Below are 22,438 nucleotides of genomic sequence, written 5' to 3'. Positions count from 1 at the left end.
AACATGATCTCAGCTTGATATTTTGCTCGTGCATTTGACAATTATGTAAAGATGGAGACAGGCAAGGAAAGATAAAAACTAGGAATTTACATGGAAACTGTATATCTATTTTTATTTTAATTTATTTCCAGATAAAGAGAGATCAAAATTCTCCACAAAGAAACAATAAGCATGAGGTGTCATGTTTAAACCAAGAATCTCCACTGCCTAATTATTGATTACTGATACCATTATTGATGGGGCCTCCATGGCTTTTAGCTGGAGTAGATGTTTAAACTTTAAATAATTGTTAATCAAAATTAAGGTGTTTGATTACAGGTATTATTGTATCATCTCCGTTTCTGCCTATATGACTAGGGAATTTGTAGGATTATTGTAGTGTTAGGCGTTTTTTAAAATAATTTTTTGTATGAAAATATATAAAATTAAATGATTTTTTTATTTTTTACATCAGCATATGAAAATTATCAAAAAAAAAATATTAATTTAAATATTTTTCAATATCAGCATATGAAAATTATCAAAAAAAATATTAATTTAAATATTTTTCAAGACAAGCATGCAGAAGCAAGAATTATGCAAAACATCCCCTGCGCAGAGCCAGTTTTATGCTATTGTATCCTGCACACAGAAAAGTATTCATATGCACAATTTTTTTGTATAGGGTAAAGGCTGCTTTTGACACTGTTAGCTGATATGAGTTAGGGCGCAATAATCAAATGAGATAAATAATTTAATGAAGGTGGTGGGGGGAATGATTGGAGACCAAACTTGGATCCCTATCCTCCTATGAAAATGAAGGAATCAACATAAATAAATAAATAAATAAATAAAAGGCACTCCCAGAAAAGACTGCAATGCCCAAAAAGAAACACAGCAGAACGATGCTCAGGTTCTTTTCTTTTCTGCAAAGTGCTTGACAGATTTACTGCCGCTCTGCGGTTTGAAATTGCACGAAATTTCTTGGAAATTTGAGTTTTTTTAATTAAAATTTTTTTATATATATTTTTTTTAATTCGTTTTAATGTATTAATATTAAAAATAATTTTTAATAAATAAAAATATTTTTATGTATATTTTAAAAAATAATCAATAACACACTTAAAAACAACTTTAATAAAGATAGGAGATAACTCACACATGCTCCAAGTTCTATATATAATTAATTAAGCAATAAAAAACAAGTTAACCTTTGGCTAACGCGAGCGTGGATGATGATAACATTCACAAGTTAAAACATGTTTTACCTGGGCAAGCAATGCATAAAGCATCTTAATCACAGAAGAAGATTCCATGATAACATCATTGAAATGGACTGAAGAATTTGAAGAACTCTTCCCTCCCAGCTTTCAAGCCAAGAAAGTCTAAGACTGTAATCAGAAGACCTATCAGACCAAACCTTGCATGTGCTGAAAGAAGACATTGAATTGCAAGAGAACAAAGCATGTAAATTTGTGATTTGTTCCTTTTTGTCTCTGGGATGAAACAGGATTTTTTTTTTTCCCTTTAGTATAAGCTAATTTTGTACTGTTTTATGTGAGTGGTGAGACAGAACCACAAGGAAACAAGTCAAGACAGACAGCTTTAAAGAATAAAAAATCACTTTCATAGAGCTTTCTATGACATAAAACAAACGATAAACAGCTGTTCTACCTCACTTTCATCGCTGTATACGTTTCCAACAAGTAACCTGATCATTTTTTCAATGTCAAAACTGAGAATTTTAACTTGCCTAATCTCATCTTCAAGCTGGACTCTCTAATTCCATTTCCTTGGTGTCGGCCTGTTTATTCTCTAATGGTAATAAATATTCTTTCTACACTGCTTATATTTGATCCTCGCTTGTTCTTCAATGCCCCAAATCTAGAAGTCCTTCCATTGTATCACAAAATGTAGGGTTGTGAATAAAAAGACTAGAAAATGGTAGGATTTGCCCGGTGCGCAGCAGTGTTTGTTTTTGCGGTGGCACCTGCTCTTGAAGTTTTTTTAGACACAAGGATTTAGCCAATGATCACAGTTTCACACACAAGGATTTAGCCAATGATAACATTGAGACCAAATTCATGTTCAAGACTATGGTAAAGAAGCAGAATTGATCCACGAGAGATGATAAGAATTGAAAAAATACATGTATTAAGAAGGAAGAAGTAGAACACCATCACATTTACACAAATTTTACAGGTACGAGTACCAAGAACAAAAAAGGATAGTCTTTGAACTTTGGCAAACACATTTTCATATTCTTCACACTTAAACCTCAAATGTGTCTGCAATCCATGATAATCCCAGACTGTCTTCACCAGTACATTGTAACCAATTAAACACCAAACAACAAATCCCAGCCCAAACCCAGACTTTATAAAACAAAAAATATATTAAATTTAAACAGAACAAAACTCCACACCTCGTGTTCATGCATCATGACCAAGGACCCCTTGTTATGCCATCCATGTCTTCTAAATTAATGGAAGTTCAAAACTCCACGAAGGCATTGATTCTTGAAGCTCATTCAGAAATGGGTTTGGTCTTTGACCTATACAGGAGCTTCTTCTTCTTAGAGGTTTGGTTATCAATGGTAAGCACAACCTTGCCAGGTTCACCAATTTTGAATGTGTCTGAGATCACAGGATCATCGGATGAGATAATCTTCCTGGTCTTTGATACGATAACGGTGTAACCATCCTCGGCGCTAGGCACGAATTCAGCTCCATAGCTCACATCCCAACCAAAAACTCGAAGCTCCCAAATGAGAACACATGCCTGAAAATTTCAAGAGCACACAATTTACAATCAATTGGATTTCATCAATGCTCTTCAAAAAAAAAAAAAAAAAAGCTTGAACAGGCTAATTAAATATAGGTACAAACCTCGGACACTGGGAACTCAACAGTGTGCTTTGATGTTGGCTTAATAGTAACATCTGTGACGGTATCGGCAACTGTGAATTCCCCATCCTTGCTCAGTCCACCATATTGAACTGGCACTTCTTCAGGAGCTATGTATCTGTCCATCATCAATAAACACACATAAATACGCTAACAGGCATATGGTAGATTATTTCAATGGCAAGAAATTAAAAGGGAAAAAAGAAGGGAGATGATTAAAGATAAACTTTAAACCACAAAGCAATAAAGAGGTGGACATATCAAGGTACTAGTCAGAACTATTAATGATCAAGCAACATACAGAATCCCCAGAAAGCAATTGATGATCAAACATCACGAAGCAACGATAAAGGTAGGCACACCAAAGAATTACACTTACTTGAAAAGTGTTTCAGCAGACTTGGATGGGCCAGCAAAAACAAACTTGCTCTTTGTCCTGTGTGTCAGGAAAGGGCTGATCATCTTATTGAATGTTAGGTACCACCACGGAACATTGATGAACACCTTCAAATACCAAAAGCCACATCAAATCAAGATTCTTTTTGCAAAAAAAAGAAAAGAAAAGTTAATCTGATTAAAAAGGAATAAATAGATTATCGATCACTTACATTTTTTGCCACAAATTCAGGATAATTATCTTGTAGCAAAGAAAGCGCCTGTTTAGTGGTTTGCCTGAGTGCAGTCTTGGCAGGTCCAGGGGAATTCTTGATATCACTGACCTGAACAATGGTGCAAATACCATTAGGACTAAAATCAAGCTTCCTGATACTCTTCTCCAGGAACTGAATCCTCCACTTCAGGAATTTCGCCCTCTTCTCCTCATCAGCAAAACAATTCTGATACAGCTCCTTGTCCTGGAAAGTGCCATAAACATTGTAGCACACAGGGTGGCCTTCCTTGTCAACTCCATGGGTGAAAACCACCTTTTCCAATTCAGCTCCAAGGTCTTCTTCAAGAAGAGCATCAATTCCAAATTCCTTCCTCCACTTGACAGTGTTCTTGATCATAGTAAATGCATCCTTCACCTTAAAATCTCTAGCTCTCAAGAACTTCAAGAGGATCACATCACTCCTCTCATCGCCAAGAAGTGGAATTCCCCAGATGAAAACTTCCTCCGGGGGTGGTGGAGGAGCAGCTGGGGCTGCTTCCTCTTCGGTTTTAGGCTCCTCTGCTGGAGTTGCCTCGGGTTCCGCAGCAGGGGCGGCCTCTTCTGCTGCAGGAGTAGAGGAGACAGCTACTATCGTCTCTTCAATTGCCTCAACTGTTTTGGCTCCATCCTCATCCACAGCAGCCACCTTCTCTGTCTCAGCCGGGGCGGATGGCTCAGCCTTCTTTTCTTCTTTTTTGACTTCTACTTTCTCTTCCACCTTTTCCTCTTTCACCTCAACCTTCTCCTCCACCACGGGCGCGGGTGGAGGTGGAGTGGAAGCCTCAACCTCAGCAGTTTTAGGCTCTTCTTCAGTTTTGGGTTCTTCGCTAGTAGAAGGAGCATCAGTCTTCTCCTCCTCCTTGACTTCTACCTTCTCTTCAGGCTTCTCAGGCTCAGCTGGCTTCTCCTCCTCCTTGGCTGGCGGCGGCGGAGGCGGGGCGGTGAACTCATGCTTGTTAAGAGCCTCTTGAATGAGTTGTTTCAAATCATCAAGGGCCTTTTTCTGAGCCTCGGGTAGTTCACCAACGACATTCGTCTCTTCTTTAAAAGAAACAGATTGTGTTATTTTCACCTCCTTGGTTGTCTCCTCCTTTGGTTTCTCCACTTCAACAACACCTTCAGCGACAGCAGTTGCTTCTTCAACCACTGCTGGTTTTGCGGGTGCCTCGGGCTCTGGTTCAGGAACAGGTGCCGGTGCATCTTTCCCAATCACAGCTGGCTTCTCCTCCACCGCCACAACTTCCTCCGTGGTGGTTGATGGTTGTGCCTCTGGTGCAGCAGGCTTCTGGGTTTCCTCAGCCATGGCCACAAGTTACGGTTTTTTGGCAAATGAAATTTGGGTTTATAAGAGAAAAGGAGAAACAAAGTTAGTGTCTTTACCCAAAAATACAAGAAAAAGAAACAAGAAAGCTTGTGTTTTTGTGTGTGAGGGAGAGAGGGAGAGAGAGAGAGAGAATTGAATAGTGAGAAGTAGAAAGAATGAGAGGGCTTAAAAGGAGGGGAGGGAGAGAAAATTGCATAGAAGGGAAGAGTGCTGTGTTCTGGGTCTGTTTAGAGAAGAAAGAAAAACCAGTCTGTCAGACCGGTTTGCCAGCTACTGCCACTTGTTCGTGGACCCGACCCGGACCCCACCCGCCCCATTTTTTTTTAACCGCAATACAGTTGGTACGTTTGTTCTTTCCTATGTTTTCTTGTTACCCCATCTGGTTTCATTGCTATGGGGTATCTGATTCGGTTCAAGACTGTTCGGAAACGATATTACAGTAGTTTTTTTAAAATGAAATAATGTTATTATGGATATAAATTTAAAAACATCACATTTTACTTGGGTCTGAAAAATGCCTTGCTTGTTTAAAAATTCTTGGATTTTTTTATTATTATTTTAGTTTTAAATTATTTGTTAATAATTTAAGATTATTTTAATATACTAATTCAAAAAAATTTAAAAAATAAAAAAATATTATTTTAATATATTTTCAAACAAAAAACAATAATTTCTATCATATTCTTAAATACATCCAAAATCAATGATATCATCAGGTCTTTAAATTAGTTGAAAAATAAAACCAAATACTCAAATCAAATTTTAGCTCTGTAAATTATAAGGTTAATCTGCTAATTACATTTTATTTTCTATAACATATTAATTCTACATGCTATTTAAATAAAAAAATTATTAGATTACGAAGAAAAAAATTAAAAAATACTAAATTAAAAGAATTATTTAAAAAAAAATTAAAATCTCAGTTATTTCATATAAAAAAAGCTTCTTTTTTTTTTCCACAGGAATCGGGGCTCCTACCAGCCCTCTGCCTCCATCACTGCTCATATTATATGTATGAACAGAAAAGGAAAATTAAAAAAAAAAAAAGAGTGAAGTTTATTTCGGAATTTTGTTGCGGGGAAAAATGATTGGGTAATTAATGATATGAATTTAAAGTAAAGGCATAATATGCAGAATTTCAACTTTACAACCCGTGACCACGTGTATCATCTGTCATTTTAATATCTGTACTCAATTTAATAAATAAATATTTTTAAATCCATCCCTCAATCATCGGGATTTACATCTTTCTCCATTTATTTAGCTACACCTAAATCCAAGGTTTATTATTTTACAAGAGAGGATTTTTCCTTAATACCTTCCACAATTTCATCGGTAATTTTCAATTATAGCGCCATTAAAACACATTAATATTTAATATATAGTGAAGATAATTTAAAGTGATGCACAATGATTGCCAATAATTAGTATATAGTCAAATTTGAAGCGAAATGTGAAATGTGTCTATCTTGTTTTCTTGAAGTGAGTGTATGTATTGTTCTTTTTAATTATTTTTAAAATATTATAAAATTTTGATGTGAAATGTAAAATACATCTATCTTTGTGAGAGCATAAAACTGTTATTTATAGTTATTTTTAAAACATCATATAATTTTGTTATCTAGTAATTAGAGTTTATTTTACCTTGTGTACATGTTACTAGTTATTTGCTTCATTGCAAGTTGTAAATTTTAAAAAAATAATATCAAGAATTCAGGTTTTTTCATATAATTTTTATATAAAAAAATTATACAAATATTTAATTAAATAAATCGATAATAATTTATGGGATTAAATTTATTAAAAATAACTAAAAAAAATTTAAAAAAAATAACAGATAAAAATAAATCAAAATATTTAAATATAAAAAATAAAAAATTTATCTAATTGTATTTATTAAATTAAATCAATGAAAAATAATTGAAATAGAAACATAAATAAAATCAATTGAATAAATTATATAGTTAATCTTGCTGTATTTTTTTATTTTAGTATATTTTTCTAGAGAAACCAGATTATATAGAGATTGCAAACGTGAATTACGGTATCGTCTATAGAATCTTTAATTTGGATCGTGAAAGATAGTACTTCTAGAATTTTTTCTGGAGCACGTGATGAATACTTAACGTGGTGGGTAGAACAATTACTAAACGGAAAGTGAAATTCTAGTAAAAATAAAATAAAACTAAAGGTATATTTAAAAAAAAAAAACTAAGATGCATGAGTGTTTTAGTATGGACTAATTTGGATCATTATACGAGTAAATGCTGTAATGATATTTTTATTATTTATATTAATAGCTAAGAAAATTCAAATTTAATAATAAAATAGTTTTTTCATAAGATTTATTTAATATTATCAAATTGATGTGGGCTAAATTGGTCTCTTTAAAAATAATTAAAAAACTTAATTATCTTTAAAAAAAAACTAGAATAAAAGCGTCTTTTTATTTTTTATTTTTTAAATAATAAAATGACTTAATTACTTTTAAAAACAAGAAATTATTAAGCTTCTTTATATGGTTTTCTTATGTTTTTATTTTTTTAATAGCAAAATGATGAATTTACTTTAAAAATTTAAAAACTAAGGTTATTGTCTAAAGGACATCTTCATCCTTTTCTTATAGGTTTTTTTTTTAATCAAGGATAAATTAGTAACTTAACAAATATGAATATTATTAAACAAAAGTTTCTTGCAAACGTCAGCACAGTACATGTAGTATCATTCAGTGACCAAACACTACTTTTAATGATCTTTTCATGATAAAACGACGCGTGTGTTCAATAGATATTCAATTTGGTGTCAATGATATTTTTTTTCACCTCCTTCTTGATATCACGTCGACCCTTCAAAATTTCAAAGCAGTTTTTCAATTATTTTCTTATTTAAATTTAGGTTATATTTTTTTGATTGTTATTTGGTTTACCCGAACTATATTATCAAATTGAAAATTGTTTTATATTTCACTCTCTTCTAGTTTTTCACATGTCAAATTTAATTTATATTTTTTTATTTGAGATAATTTTAAAATTGATTTGTTTTTTGCGATTTCACCCTCTTATTTTTTATATCATATTTAATCCTTATTTTTTATTGCTATCTTTTTAAATTTGACAAATTTATAAAAAAATATTTTTTTCTTTCTGATTTTATCCTTAAATATTAAATTAATTAAAATTTTAGCCTTTTGATTTAGTCCAAGTATGTGATTTCATGAGTTGTACATTTGAAAGATTAACCTAAATTTAGGAGATTTAATTGGGTTTGCTTTTTTTCTTTTCTTCAAGTTTTTTTTTTCCAGCTTCATTCTTCAATATTTATTTAATTAGAAATTGAGTCTCATTTCTCTTTGCTATTGAGTTATTCGATAATTAACCTTCATCATCTTATTTAATTTTTTTTTCATAAGATTACTTCGATGTTACAACCAGATCACAAATCTTGCATGCTGACTTGAGTGGACTTAGGTCATCTTTTTTAAACCTTTTTTGTATTTTATTTTTTTCTTTAATTTAATCCCTTAGTATTTTGTTTGTTGAAAATTAAATTTTAATTTTATTTTATTTTTTTACTTTATTTGAGGTTATTGTGCTCTCCTTTATTTATTTTTCTTCGTTATCAAACAAGATGCTTCAATATTTGATTTTTCTTAAAATTGATTTTTTAAAATTTTAATTTTATCCTTTAATTTTTAATTAATTAAAAATTGATATTAATGTTTTTTTATATGAGATTTATCTTAATTTTATATTAATGATCATAGGGTTAATGAATTTATTTGATTTGACTCGAGATATACAGATATACATATATATATATATATATATATATATATATATATACACATATATATATATATATAAAACTAATAACGAAAACAAGGTAAAAATACCAATCCAAACTCATCTAGATTAGCATGTCATAACACCAAGATATATATATAAACTTTATTTACTATCATTATATTTTTTAAAATTAAAAAATTATAATCTAGCGCACCACCTAACACCAGCCAACAATCTAGCACCATCCTAAAAAAATAATTCAAAAGATAGGGCCGCAAGAAAGTATTGCAAGGACATTTGGTGTACATAGATTCATAGCTGCTAGTATTCTACGTAGATTTTATTGTGAAACACGTAAGCTCAGGACAATAATTCTTAGCCTTTGAGTCTCAAACTTGATCAAGGGCGTCCTTGGATGTCTATTTGCTTTGATATAAATTTCACAGTTAGATGTCCGTTATAATCAAAGAATAAATCACGGCGTTGTTCAAGCAACGTCAAGTAAACTCAAGCTCGTTAATTACTAGGTTTTCTCTTATATCAAATTAATTTGAAACCGTAGCGGCTGTTAATACTATTATTATTATTATTTACTCTCTAAAAAAATACATATTTTTGGACTTGTGCCCGTGATTAAATCTCCTTTTATTTTTTTTATTTGTTTAACCATTCCAAATCTAATTGATAAATATGATATTTTAATAATTATAATCTAGATATTTTAATAATTTTAATATATTTTAAATATGTATTTTGAGGTTCTTTTTTGCTCTTGTTTTTAATTGTTTCCACTACAATTTTATTCAAGAATCCATAGTAGATTGGAGAATATATATACTTACAAACATGTTGAGATGTTAAGTGGAGAAATCGTTGGATCTCAAAGAAGAAAGATCCAATTATGAGCAACATAAAAAAAAAAAACAAATTACAAGTTTAGAAGTTTTAATAGTTATTTTTAATACCCATTTATTTTGGTTGTTGATCAGTCATTGTTGAGTCCTATAGGAAGAAATTATAGTAATAATAATATTAATTGTACTATCGTTAGTGTCTATAAAATACATTTTTTTATTTAGTAAAATTGTGTCAACTCCTTTTTTTTTTTTTAACATGATGAACTAGACAGGCCGAGTCTTTCATTATCTCTTGAATCACACCAAAATCAGCCTTTGTTAATTTTCCATAATTTTTATTCTGACAAAAAAATTAATGAGATTTTACACTCAAAAGTTCTCTTAGTTATGTTAAATGTTTACATATTTACGTAAATAATATTCAATTATGTATCTTTTTATATTGAAATAGATTAAGGATGCATCACTTAAATGTTATTTTTTTATTTATTAATTTATGCAAATATCTAAACTATTACTAAAATTATAATATAAAATAAAAATCTCGTAATCTGTTAATATATAATTACATATATTTAATATCAAACACACCACCATAACATTTAAATATTTTGGTTTTATAGAATGGTGGTTTTTACTTCGGATTTTTATGATTATTTTTAATTTAATACTGACTTCTTTTGAATTTCAAAAATAAAAATGGTTTTTATTTCGGATTTTTACTATTAATGTGGGCTTGCAATTTTTTTATTTTGTCAAGTCTAAACAAAATAGAGCTATACAATGGAATCCTCTTTTTTTTTTTTATCATATATATATTATTTTAAAGTCAATTAAAGATAACACAATTTGATTGGCTAGGCCTTCCAATGGCCGGCACAGCCTCAAGATCATCTTAGATTGCCGGTATGAACGCAATAACTTGGCGATATACATAATAATTACTTATTAATTACATCCATCAAGCAGCCGCTCAAGATTTTATTCCTCAAAGATCCAATTCCAGCAAAGTACACAGTGACGGAGCTGTCAACAAGAATAAATCACAGAGGCCCCCTTTTCATTTGATCTCGACAACAACCCCAACCAAAAAAATAGCCATAACATTTCCTATTGTGACACGTGTTACCACTCACAGAACAGGCTGTCATGTGATCACAATCCCATTTTCCATTTTTTTCTCCCTAGAAAATTCTTAAAATCTCAACAATCTTAGTTTTTATAATATTGAAAGTATAACTATTAATTCTCATTTAATAAAATAAAAATATAATTATAATAAAAATACAAAAAATAAAAAAATTCTCTAAATAGATAATAGCTAAAGATGTGATTTTCTCTTTTTTCTTTTATATTTATTTCTATTATATATGGATAACTATAGTTTGAGTATCATAAATTCTTTTATTTAATATTATTTCTATATAAAAAATATTATTAAAATCGAGCTTCTCCCATAAAAAAGTATATATTTACTTTTCTTATGTTTTGGGGTAATTTTGATACCATTCTTGAGCATCCTCAATAATTTCTCAAACAACTTGATTACACTATTAAAATCATAAAGAAGAGTGATTTCTTATTATAACTGTGCCTTATAAAATAATAAATGAATTATGATAGGTTGCACCTTATTAAAATATTTACCTAAACAATGTTTCATAAAAGAATAATTTTTTTTATTTAAAATTAATTTTTTTTAAATTGTTTTGATATATTGATATTAAAAATAAAAATAAAAATAAAATTTTTAAAATATATTAATATATTTTCAAGTAAAAAACACTTTAAAAATTAACCTCCACTTAATTTAATTTATAAATACCATTAGTTCTTCATATATATAAAGCACCACGGATGGCAAATGGGAAACATAAAAGAATAGAAAGGACGGAGGAGAAGAAGATTCAAGACTGGGTCCAAAGAGCCAGTCATTTTTTATTTTATTTTATTTTTTGGTTGCTTGTAAAAGCAAGCCAAAGCTGTTGGCTGGTTTCTTTATTTTCCGTCTGTTTCCTCTTATTTGAGTTTTAAAATGCAAATGAATTTACTTTGTTTTTGCAAGGAAATTCAGCAAAAACGAAGGTTACGTGTGGGGTAAGATTTGTCGGGGAAAGGATAGATCAAGCACTTAGCGAAAACGAGAGAGGCTGCTCGCAAATTAATTTATAAGAATCTCTGCGTACGAACCCAAAAAGGAAAGAAAAGAAATAACAAGAGAGACATTATGTTAAAAAAGTCCTTGTAAGATAATGTCATTAAACTTGATCCAGTCAAATAACTTGATTATCGTATTAATTGTATGATCATTGGGGGGTTAGTAATAAATTAGTTTACATGCCCGGCTATGTTAAAATCAATTTTCGTTTAGCATCCACAAAAATATTTAGATTTTAAAGAATTATTCATCATTGTTATTAAATCTAGTGTATGAAGTTAATCCTGAAATTTCTCTTTCTCCCTTCTTTTTTAGTTCAAATTTAAAATTAAATTGTGTGAGAATTTGTCTGACATGACCTAGTTAACTTAACTAATTTAAAGTTAATATGACTGATCGATAAAAAAAAAACACGAGAATGAAATCAAGAAAAGAATGATGAAAATAGTAAAAAAATAAAATAAATACAAACCTAACTTATTTTCTAGATTGAGTTTAAAATTAAATTGTGTGGGAGTTGCTGTAAAGTGTTCCAGTCCATTTAATTAGTTTAAAGACAACCCAATCGACTAGTAAAATAAGTTTGAAGATACAATTAATAAAAAAAACCCTCTTGTCTAACTATGTGTCTAATTCGGGTTTAAAATTAAATAATATAAAAGTTTTTTTAATATAATTTATTGGCCAGTTTAAAAGCAACCCAAACGATTGTAAAAAATAAATAAATCTAAGAATGGAAAGAAAAACAAGGGAAATAAAAAAAGAAAGACTAAATAAAAAAAAAAAGAAAATAAATAATGTTATAAAAAAATTTAGTATAATAGGTTAATACACACGTATTAGTCCATTAACCTGCACTTTGCTTAGGTAAGAAATTTTTTTTAGATGTAAAGAACCATATACACTTTGTGAAAACTTGACCTAAGGTAAAAGGTTCATTGGATCAATATTCTCAAAATCTTTAAAAATATAAAAATGAAAAACTAACTTGCTTTTCTTAGAACTTGATTAAAAAAAATTATTTTTCTATTTACTTTTATGTTTAGGGTCACAATGAGTCGTTACCTGAGAAATAGATTCCTTAGATTTCTCATTCAATAAAAAATTTCTCACTTTAACACATTTAAACACCAAAATCAAGAATATTAAAATATTATCATGTAATATTCACAAATATTAGGATTAAAAATACTATTTTTTAATTTAATATCACTAATATTAGAATTAATAATATTATTTTTAGTCGAATATTCATTGAAATTAAAATTAAAAGTATCAAGATATTAAAGGATAGGAGAATCTCAGTTTCTATGAAACTTTTTTAGGATGACTAGATTTGGATCATTAATAAGGATATAATTTACCGTAATAAATCTGCTATCACTTTGTATATAAACCATCAGTAGATTAGACACAACAAACTATTAATAATTTAGAATAAGACCAATTATATAATTTACCTCAAGTAGGATATTTTAAGTTGATAATTTTTCTCTCCAGTATAATTAGTCCCCTAACATAAATCGTTTTTACCTGGCTAAGATTTCTAATAACTATAATATTACATGACGACTTATTTATAAAAATTAGACCCTTTCTCATCTTAAAACAGTGAAAACACCAAAAAAACTCATTTCTTTAAATTTAAAAAAAGAAGGTAGATAGCCGTGATGTTCAGGTGTGACATTTAATATGAGAAAAAAAATATAAAATAACATTGGTATTGTTGTAATTGCTATTGATATTGTTCTATAAATATTATGAAAAACTAAGCTACTACCTCTAATTTAAGGTATTATTGACACTTTCTAAGCTACTACCTCTAATTTAAGGTGTTATTGAGACTTTCTAGAGTCATTGCCATTCTCTTAAGATGCTACTATTATATTAAAACTCTCTTAACCTAATGAATAAATATAGAAAATTGATCAATATAGGTTGTGTTAATTAAGCTACTTTTCAGGCATTCTAAACATGTCTGTACATGATTATTTTAAAGATGTTCAAAATAATTGTTCTGATAAAGCTACAATAATTGCAGAAAATGAAAGTTATTTGTTAACTTTTTTACATGAATTTTCTTTTTTTTTTCTTTTTATTTCTCCACTCTTTTATATCTTTTCCTTTTTCTTCTCTCCTTTTCTTTGTTTCTACTCAATATTTTTTTTTTTTGTCTTTTGTTCTTTCCTCCCTTTTCTTTTGTTCTCCTATCAAGTGTGAGTTACGGGGGCTATTGATTTGGCCCTTAATTCAAATTGATTCTTATCTTATCCCTCCTACAAGCCTAACATAAAGAGCATTGATATGCTATTGTATGTTGTAGGTTTTGATCGCCTGCTTTAATAATGTCTTTGGCTGGTGTGGCAGGGCATTTAAGAGCCAAAGGCAAATTGGAAAAGGGTTGGAACGGAGGTGCAAAGTCAAGGCCGAAGGGAGATCATGTCTTTTATCATGATAAGGGCAAAACAAAGAGGAAGAAAAGGCCAAGGTCCCCTCTCACGCTAGCCAGAAACCCAGAAACCTGAGGTTGAAGAATGAATTAAATGACGCATCATTTCTTTCCTTTGCTTAATTATGGTTTACAATCAAATAAAACGACAGTGTTGTGGACCATTTACTTTTGGTCCTAGAACTTCTGCTCCTTCTCAATTTTAGTCTTTGGTTGCATAAATTTTCGATTCGACTCTACATTCAAAATTATTTTTAATCTCACCTTTGATCCAACTTAATTTGCTATGTGTTTTTTGAGGCGTTTTGTAGTGTAGCTCTTGGTTCTATAATTTGTGCGATTTTAGCCAAATTAATTCTCAATCTCAAATTCCACTTCATTTACACCTTGATTGAATTAACGAGACCCTCTTAATTTTAACATCATTTCACCTTTTTACTTTTTGTCAAATTAGTTTTAAATGTTATTTAATTTTTTTACAATTAAATTCTTATTTTTAGTGCATTTTCATCGTGGGCCCTTGCTTCTTTAATTCTTTTATTTTTGATTAAATTTACTCTAAATTTTATATATTTTTTTTCTAATTAAGCCCTGATTGAATTAATAACACCTCATTATTTGTCCAATTTTATCCTTGATATATATATTTTTTCTTTTTGATTATTTTGTGATTTTTTGTTTTTATTTTTTATTTTTCAACAATTGTCCTTTTATATATATATATATATATATAAAATTGTCCAATTTCGTCTGAAAAATACTTATTTGCATTTTTTTTTTAATTTCTAAAGAGGGTAAAAATTGGATCAGGACACATGAAAGAGTTTGAAAGTCTTCTGTGTTGTCAAAAGTCCTTAGCCATGCATATGGCAAGAGTATTCATCACGAAGAAAATGGTTTGTTAGCAGAACAAAAGAAATTCAAAGTGAAGGGGGAAACGAAGCATGGAGTACATTTTATCCAGATAAATCGAATAAGTACAATGTTTAAGGGATGGCGATCCATGGATCATTAATCGGACATTGTATCAAGATAAGTTTTTGATGAAGTTTCATCCTATTAGGGTTCTAATAGAGCTGTGCCTGACAATGATAAATCAACCATGACAAACTTTATTATATATTTTAATGGTCCAATGAAAATAGCATCTAGTTGTGTTTTCCTTTAATAGGAGGAACAAGGTGAAATGGGGATTGATGATGAGGATATAATTACATTGCAACTAAATCAACGTCCAAGGAGAACAACTGTAAACCAAGCCCGTTACAGAGATGATAACTACATGATTACTTATTCTTGTTCCTTTGTAGGACCAATTGGTGATGAGGAGCCATCTTGCTTTAAAGAAATTTAGAGATTTAAAACATTAGCAGAAGCCATGGATGAAGAGACGGAAAGGAATGAAAAATGGGACGTTGTGCCAAAACCTAAAGAAGTATATTCTGTGTCTTGCAAATGGGTGTACAAGATTTTTTATTTTAAAAAACTAACTTAAGTGCAGGGAGGTTCAAAGCAGGGGCTAATCGCCCATGGTTTTTCTTAAAAGTATGGTGAAGATTATGAAAAGACTTTTAGTTCCGTGGCTAAAATGACTTTTGTTCAGTTAGTGCGACCTACGGCAGCCTCTTGTGGTTAGAAACTCAGAACATATGGCAGCGCTTGATATAAAAAGTGCTTTCCTTGACGGAGAGCTTGAAAATGATAATATTTATATGTATAAATCTTCAGGGTAAATTTCAAGTATCCATTCAGATTACATGTGCAAACTCAAGAAGACGCTTTATGGATTAAAACAGGCTCCTCGAGCATGATATGGTAAGATTTCTCAGTATTTACAGTTCTGTTGTTATTTGGCTTGTTGGAATGGTACTCGTCTTCCAGCTTCTTCTCCTACAAGGGGTCTTGATACTATCTGTCCTTCGTACTACAAAGCCCTCCTTGCTGATAGATACGAAAGTAGCTAACTGAGTTAAAGAAATCGGTTTCAATCGGTAGAGGTGCTCCGAGTTTTTCCCATTTATTGTTTGCTGAGGATGATGTTTTATTTCGCATGCCAACATTAATCATTTTCGGGTTGTCAAAGATTCTATAGGACAGTTTTTGCTTGTCCAGGTATGGCTGTTTATGAACAAAAGTCTCGGGCTTATCTTTCTTCGCATACTTGAAGACGGCATAAGAGCATAGAAGGCGGCGTCTTTGGCTTTTTTCCACTCTGGATTTGAAACTTTATCTTGGTCTGCCACTCCATGCGAGGCATATCAAGTTGACTTTTAAGCATATTATAATGTTAATCACAGATTGGAAGATTTGTTGGTTTCCATCCTTTGTTTGTGATGAGATGGATAGGATTTCAACTTTCCTAAACAGTATGGAGGTAAAATGGCTAGATGTAGTAATATCGTAATGCTCGGTAATCTAGCCTGGAAGCTCTTACAAGGTGATGCTTTGCCTTGGATTGTAAGTGTGACAGAAGTATATCATAGGTTCTAATAAACTGTCCTGTCTCTTCCTTGTTCTTCTTCTCCGGTTTGGAAAGCTATACACAAAGCTTCGACTTATTTTCCGTGATGGATTCTGCGGCATGTCGGAGACCGGGCTGCCATTAACCCATAGAGAGACTCGTGTAGTTAGTGGTGTTGATATTAGAGATAAAGACATGAAGGTCTTCAATTGGTGATGCTTAGGGTGTCGTTCCTAGGGCCTTAGACCTTGCTTTTGTTCCCTAATTACCCAAAAAAAGAAGAAAAGAGCCGAGGTCCAGCTTCTTCTCCATTGTTGCCTTAATAACTGTTTATCTCCGTTAATCAAATAAAAATTAATAATATTAAAGTGAAAGTTCTATTCAATTTCCCTTCTTAATTCTAATAACCACAACTATTCATTGACTTCGGTTTTCTTTTGGTTTATAAGAACAAAGGAGAGAGCTGGAAATATGGGAGAGAAACCATGTTTTTTCCTCCATTTATGATGAGAAATTATAGTAGAGATCAGAAGATAGCCATTATATTAGAGATCAAGGAGATACCCACCAATTTCTCGAAGAATAACTTTTTTTTCTTTCACCCGCCCTTGAATTCCTTGAATGCTACAAAAGGGACTTGACAACAATAAGACAACGGAAATATACATAGAGGCTCACACACACACACGCACACATATACACACGCGTACACACCCCGAATACAATCATATTTTATTTTGAACAAAATGAAATTTGATTCTGATTTGAGTGTAACTTTTTTGTGCTTCGAACTCTATAGATAGATAAAAGGGCAAGAGCCCGTGACTTCGTATACAAGTTCAAATTCTATTCACTTATGGTATTTTGTTTGTTGTGACCATGAAATTCCAAAAAAAAAACAAGATAAAAACATTTTATGTGGGATTCAAAGCTTTCAAAGAGATAAATGGCCCATTATTTGAGTGCATGCACTTGGAAATCATGAACAAAAAAAGATAGCAATTCAAATTGCTAAAATATTGATAGGATGAAATGATTGTTTGTATTTCTGCTTCAAAAATACTTTTTTTTTTTTAAATTAATTTATTTTTATTTTTATGATATTTTGTTTTTTGGAACATGAAATTCCAAAAAAAAAAAAATCAATAAAAACATTCCATAAAGGATACAAGCTTTCAAAGAGATAAATGGCCCTTTAATGAGTACACGCACTTGAAAATCATTAAAAAATAAATTAATATTTTTTAATATCACCTAGATGGTTCAAATTGCTAAAATATTGATAGAATGAAATGATTGTTTGTATTTCGGCTTCAAAAATACTTTTTTTAAAAATTAATTTATTTTTATTTTTATGATATTTTGTTTTTTTGAACATGAAATTCCAAAAAAAAATAATTAATAAAAACATTCCATAAAGGATTCAAGCTTTCAAAGAGATAAATGGCCCATTAATAAGTACATGCACTTGAAAATCATTAAAAAATCAAATTAATATTTTTTTAATATTTTTAAATTATTTAATATATTAATATCAAAAATAATTTTTTAAAATTAAAAAATATTATTTTAATATATTTTCAAACAAAAATTATTTCTAAAATAATTATTATTACATTTTCCACCGCACCCCACCACACTTGTTACAGGCGCACTTGCTTTGGTTGGGACATGACATGCTGTCGTAAACTCAAAACTCGAGCGTGCCTGATTATTCTCTGGCTAAGAATTCTAATAGCACAATTATTAAAGCTTCTCATAGAAGACGATGGCTGCATTGACGCTCAAGAGTTTGAATATATCGATTTATAATACTCATTACATTGTCAAAATCTAAATTTAATTAAAACAGAGTAATAGTGGAGTGTCTAAGACATCAAATCAAAATAGCCTCGAACAATAAGCAAGGCATACCAACCCAAAACTAAAAAAGCAGGAACACTCAACAAAGTCCAACTGCTATTAGAAACTAAGAACCTGAAATAATATTAAGAATGAGGGGTGAGTTCAACCAACTCAGTGAGGGAATAATATTTAATATACATTTGAGATATTTTTCATATTAATAGTTTGTAAGATGATTTATCTTGATATACATATATATATATATACATACTAAACATATCATCATAACGTAGTAGAGTACATGTCAAAGATCAGATGGCACTTGAAGGTGACCAGATGACACTCAAAAGTGACTAGATGGCACCCAAAGGTGACCACTGTGGGATGATCAGTCGCCACAGGCTGATGCCTCTCTCACTAGCTAGGTATACAGAATCGTAGGTGGAGTGTCCTTTCGACATTACTTCTGCGTTGCCGGTCATAGACCCCGGATTCGGGTCGTGACAAGTATAATCATAAGTCATTTTACATGGAAAAGTAAGGAGTTCCCCCACTACAACATTCAAGATTTCTTTTCTCTAAATTATGCAACTAGGAATCAACAACCTTTTGAAATCAATAAAGCATCTTAAAGCCGTATCGAATAGCAGTTGTTACCAACCTCATGCAAACAACAAATGAAATGCTTGAAGACCATACTCTCACATAGTTTTGTAATTTATATCTCCAAACAACGAGCAAGAATAACAAACAACCTTCATTGAATGACTATAGAAACATAAATTTGATGCATCTAAGATATATATATGGCCAAACAGATAATGGGTAGATTTGGAAAACATTAATTATTTTGCAAATTTTTTAGTTATGCTAAATGAAAATCGAAGCACCTTAACTTTTTTTTCCCCGTTTTCTAACTATTTTTTCATTCAATTTAATAATTTTCTGGCATATTTCGATTGAATCAGATTTAAATTATAAAAAAATTATAAAATAAAAAAATAAAAGATTAAAAAGTAAATTATGGAGAAAATATATAATTTAATCCAAATTCGTAATAATTTTCACTTTTTCCCAAAAACTTTATTTTATTCATTTCCAATTCTATGTTAGAGAGAGGAGAGAGAAAGTAATATAAAAACAATACAAAATAGATAAAATTATTGGTTGTCAAAATTTCATTAATTAAAACGGTCATGTTAATAAATTTTAGTTAGTTAGCAACGTATTGCTTGTTTTTTTTTTTAAAAAAAAGAAGGAAAACAACATATCATTACCTAAAATAAATAAATAAATATAATTTGGATATGCAGGCCCGACCTAGACCCACCCACATGGGCGTTGCCCTTTATATATATATATTTTGCATAGCCATGTTGGTGTTTTGCCACCTTTCCTCTCTTCTCCAGATTAATGCACCCCCATTTTCTTCTGCTTTATGCTTTTTAGAAAGTGGTAACATATACTCTCTCTGTTTCCCTCTCTAAATGCAGATGGCACTCACTGCTCATGCGTTTCATCATCTCTTTTCTTCCTCCTGTTTTTTTTTTTGGCTGGGATTAACAATGATATGGACCTACGGCTTCAAGTGGATATTTGATTCCGAGTCTCGGGTTCTTTACTAAAAAATAGAAAGTCTAATTCACATCATGATGAAGAACAGTTTGTAAAGTCTTATAACCATGCCCTACTTTTCTAATCTCTCTACGCGTTTCTTTTCCCTGTAAAAGGAGTGCTAGAGTTTAGACAGCTAGATGCAATTATCATACATTGGCAGCGAGCTGGAGTAAGCCTCATGCGAGGCAAGGGAATATATAGCAAGATGGCCTCGTTTTTTTTTTTTCTTTCTTTTTTTGCTATATGTTCTATCCATGACAACCAACATGCGATATTCTTCTTGCAACAATTTCTCTGTTTTTGGAGATTATGGCGATGTGATAAATATAGGAGATGAGCATCTGGATGGTTTTTTTTTTTTTTTGAGCTTTTGAGGCAAATAAAAGGTTATCTTTAAAGAGATCTCAAAACTGAAAAAAGCTCACTCACGTAATCCTCCTCCTTGAAGTAAAACCCACAATGAACATAGTATTGACGTGATATAAAACCATGTTTATTTATTAGAAAGTAATTTTTTTTAAAGTGAATTTTAAAAAAATAAATTATTTTTTGATATTTGATAGTGTAATGAAAAATAAGTTGAAAAATAGTTTTTAGTATTTGGTCATATCATGAAAAATGAGCTGGAAAATAACTCATTAATATTTTATTTTTCTCAAGTTTATTAAAATAATAAGAAATAAATCTTACAAATTAAATAGTTGAATGAGAATGAAATTGAAAAAAATATAATTTCATAAATTAACTCAAATAAAATAAATAATAATCAAAATAATAGATATCAAATCTAAACGATTAAAAAATAAAAGATGAAGAAATTAAAATAATAATAATCAATATTTCATAAATTATTTCAAATAAAATAAGTAATAATCAAAAGAATGAGGACCAAATTTGATAGATAAAAAAAAATTCAATAAAAAAATGATAAGAAAAAAACAAATAGCAATTATAAAAATAAGGACCAAAGTTAATATAAAAATTAAATTTTAAGAGATGAAATTAAAAAATAAATATTCAAAATAATATATATATATATATATATATATATATAGCAATCAAAAGTTTAAAGATCAATTTGATATAATCAGCAAATAATAACATTTCTAAATTTTTCACAACTTCCAGAAAGTATTTTCCGCCTAAATTTTTCAGGAAAACACTTTCCTGAAAACCAAGGTAAATTTTCCTTTGACTAAAAAGTGTTTTTTGTTGATCAACTTTCCTAACAACAAATAAATACAAGAAACTTTAGAAAGTGATTTCTCAAAAACTATTTTTCGGAAAACAAGCACAGTAAAAAAAATACTTTTCTAAAAACTAAGTTAAATTTTTTTTGACTGAAAAGTATTTTTCATTAACTAGAAAATATTTTTCATTAACTGAGAAGTATTTTTTATTAATCAGCAAGTATTTTTTATTAATTAATTTTTTAAATAACAATTAAATATAAAAAATTATTTTTTAAAAAACAAACATCACTGCAATAAAAAGCTAATGTCCAACCGAAACCAAGGGAAATGTTGCTTTTGTTCCAAGGCAACTACAGATATCTCTGCCTATTAGTACGGTTTTTTTTTTAAATAATAAGTAAAATAATACAGTTTGAAAAACAAAATAGTAAAATAACATTGTTATATTGCAATTACGAAACAAGACGTTATATTTGTCCAGAATTGATTAAAAAACCAAGTGACTTAGACCTTTTTAGATTGGATTCTGGACTAGGTTGACAACTATAATCCGAAACTTGCTTATAGATTTGGGTTAGCAAGTTAAGGATCTATTTAACTTTTAATTAAGTGATAAATATAAAGTTACTACTTGTGCATATGTTTTCTTTTTTTCTTTTGTATTTTCAATCTAATAGTTGTTTTGTATATTTTTTCCAGATAGATAAATGCATGTTTTAATAGATTTTTAACAACAGTAGCACATGATGCTGGTGCTGTGTTTTCATGACTAAAAATTAAAGGTAATAAGACTATCACTTTTTTTCTTACATTTTTCTCGTAATTATGTGTTTAATTATTCATATTTTCGGTATGTTCTTAGATTTACGGTTTTACAATGTGTCATTAGGGAACCATCGCTAAGATAGTGAAATGGAATCCTAATTAAGTCGAAACTCTGGTGACTCTACGTAATTGTATACTTTTTCTTTGAAATTTGATATATATGTTTACGAATTAAATTTTTAAAACCATACTTTTTTAAATTCAGTCAGGTTTAATGCTTGAATTCTAGGTTTTGACTGAATTATTGAATTACTTAAATTAATTTTTTTAAATCAAAACAACATTATTTTAATAAAAAAAAAAATTAAACCGAGTTTTGTTAAGTCAGCCAGGTCACACCCGATTTTTCTTTCCTTTATTTTTTTTAATCTGACTCAATTCCAACCCCAA

The 22,438-nt window shown here is 29.9% G+C and overlaps 1 protein-coding gene and 1 long non-coding RNA gene across 2 annotated transcripts; one reads left to right on the top strand and one right to left on the bottom strand.

The window, feature by feature from the left end:
• Positions 1-2,110: 2,110 nt before the first annotated feature.
• Positions 2,111-5,054, bottom strand: PATL1 (PATELLIN 1). Its single transcript, XM_011033199.1, has 4 exons — positions 3,494-5,054; positions 3,265-3,389; positions 2,868-3,003; positions 2,111-2,760 (listed from the first exon to the last, which is right to left on the bottom strand). Exons 1-4 carry the CDS (start codon positions 4,835-4,837, stop codon positions 2,506-2,508), a joined length of 1,860 nt encoding a protein of 619 aa, XP_011031501.1. The 5' UTR covers positions 4,838-5,054; the 3' UTR covers positions 2,111-2,505.
• A 10,724-nt stretch (positions 5,055-15,778) lies between these two features.
• LOC105130626 (uncharacterized) lies at positions 15,779-16,665 on the top strand. Its single transcript, XR_843275.1, has 2 exons — positions 15,779-15,922; positions 16,220-16,665. It is a non-coding gene; the product is annotated as an uncharacterized LOC105130626 (long non-coding RNA).
• Positions 16,666-22,438: the final 5,773 nt, after the last annotated feature.

Source organism: Populus euphratica, unplaced genomic scaffold, assembly GCF_000495115.2.
Source record: "Populus euphratica unplaced genomic scaffold, PopEup_1.0 scaffold29.1, whole genome shotgun sequence".
In the NCBI taxonomy this organism is placed as follows: domain Eukaryota; kingdom Viridiplantae; phylum Streptophyta; class Magnoliopsida; order Malpighiales; family Salicaceae; genus Populus; species Populus euphratica.
This window is presented reverse-complemented; position numbering and strand designations above follow the sequence as displayed.

What these genes read in the sequence shown, in the direction of transcription:
- PATL1 (XM_011033199.1), bottom strand. Translation starts at nt 4,837, where the DNA reads ATGGCTGAGGAAACCCAGAAGCCTGCTGCACCAGAGGCACAACCATCA. An exon ending in CTGAATTTGTGGCAAAAAAT is followed by an intron (nt 3,390 to 3,493) that starts GTAAGTGATCGA and finishes TGGTATTTGAAG; the next exon opens with GTGTTCATCAATGTTCCGTG. An exon ending in TTGAGTTCCCAGTGTCCGAG is followed by an intron (nt 2,761 to 2,867) that starts GTTTGTACCTAT and finishes TGAAATTTTCAG; the next exon opens with GCATGTGTTCTCATTTGGGA.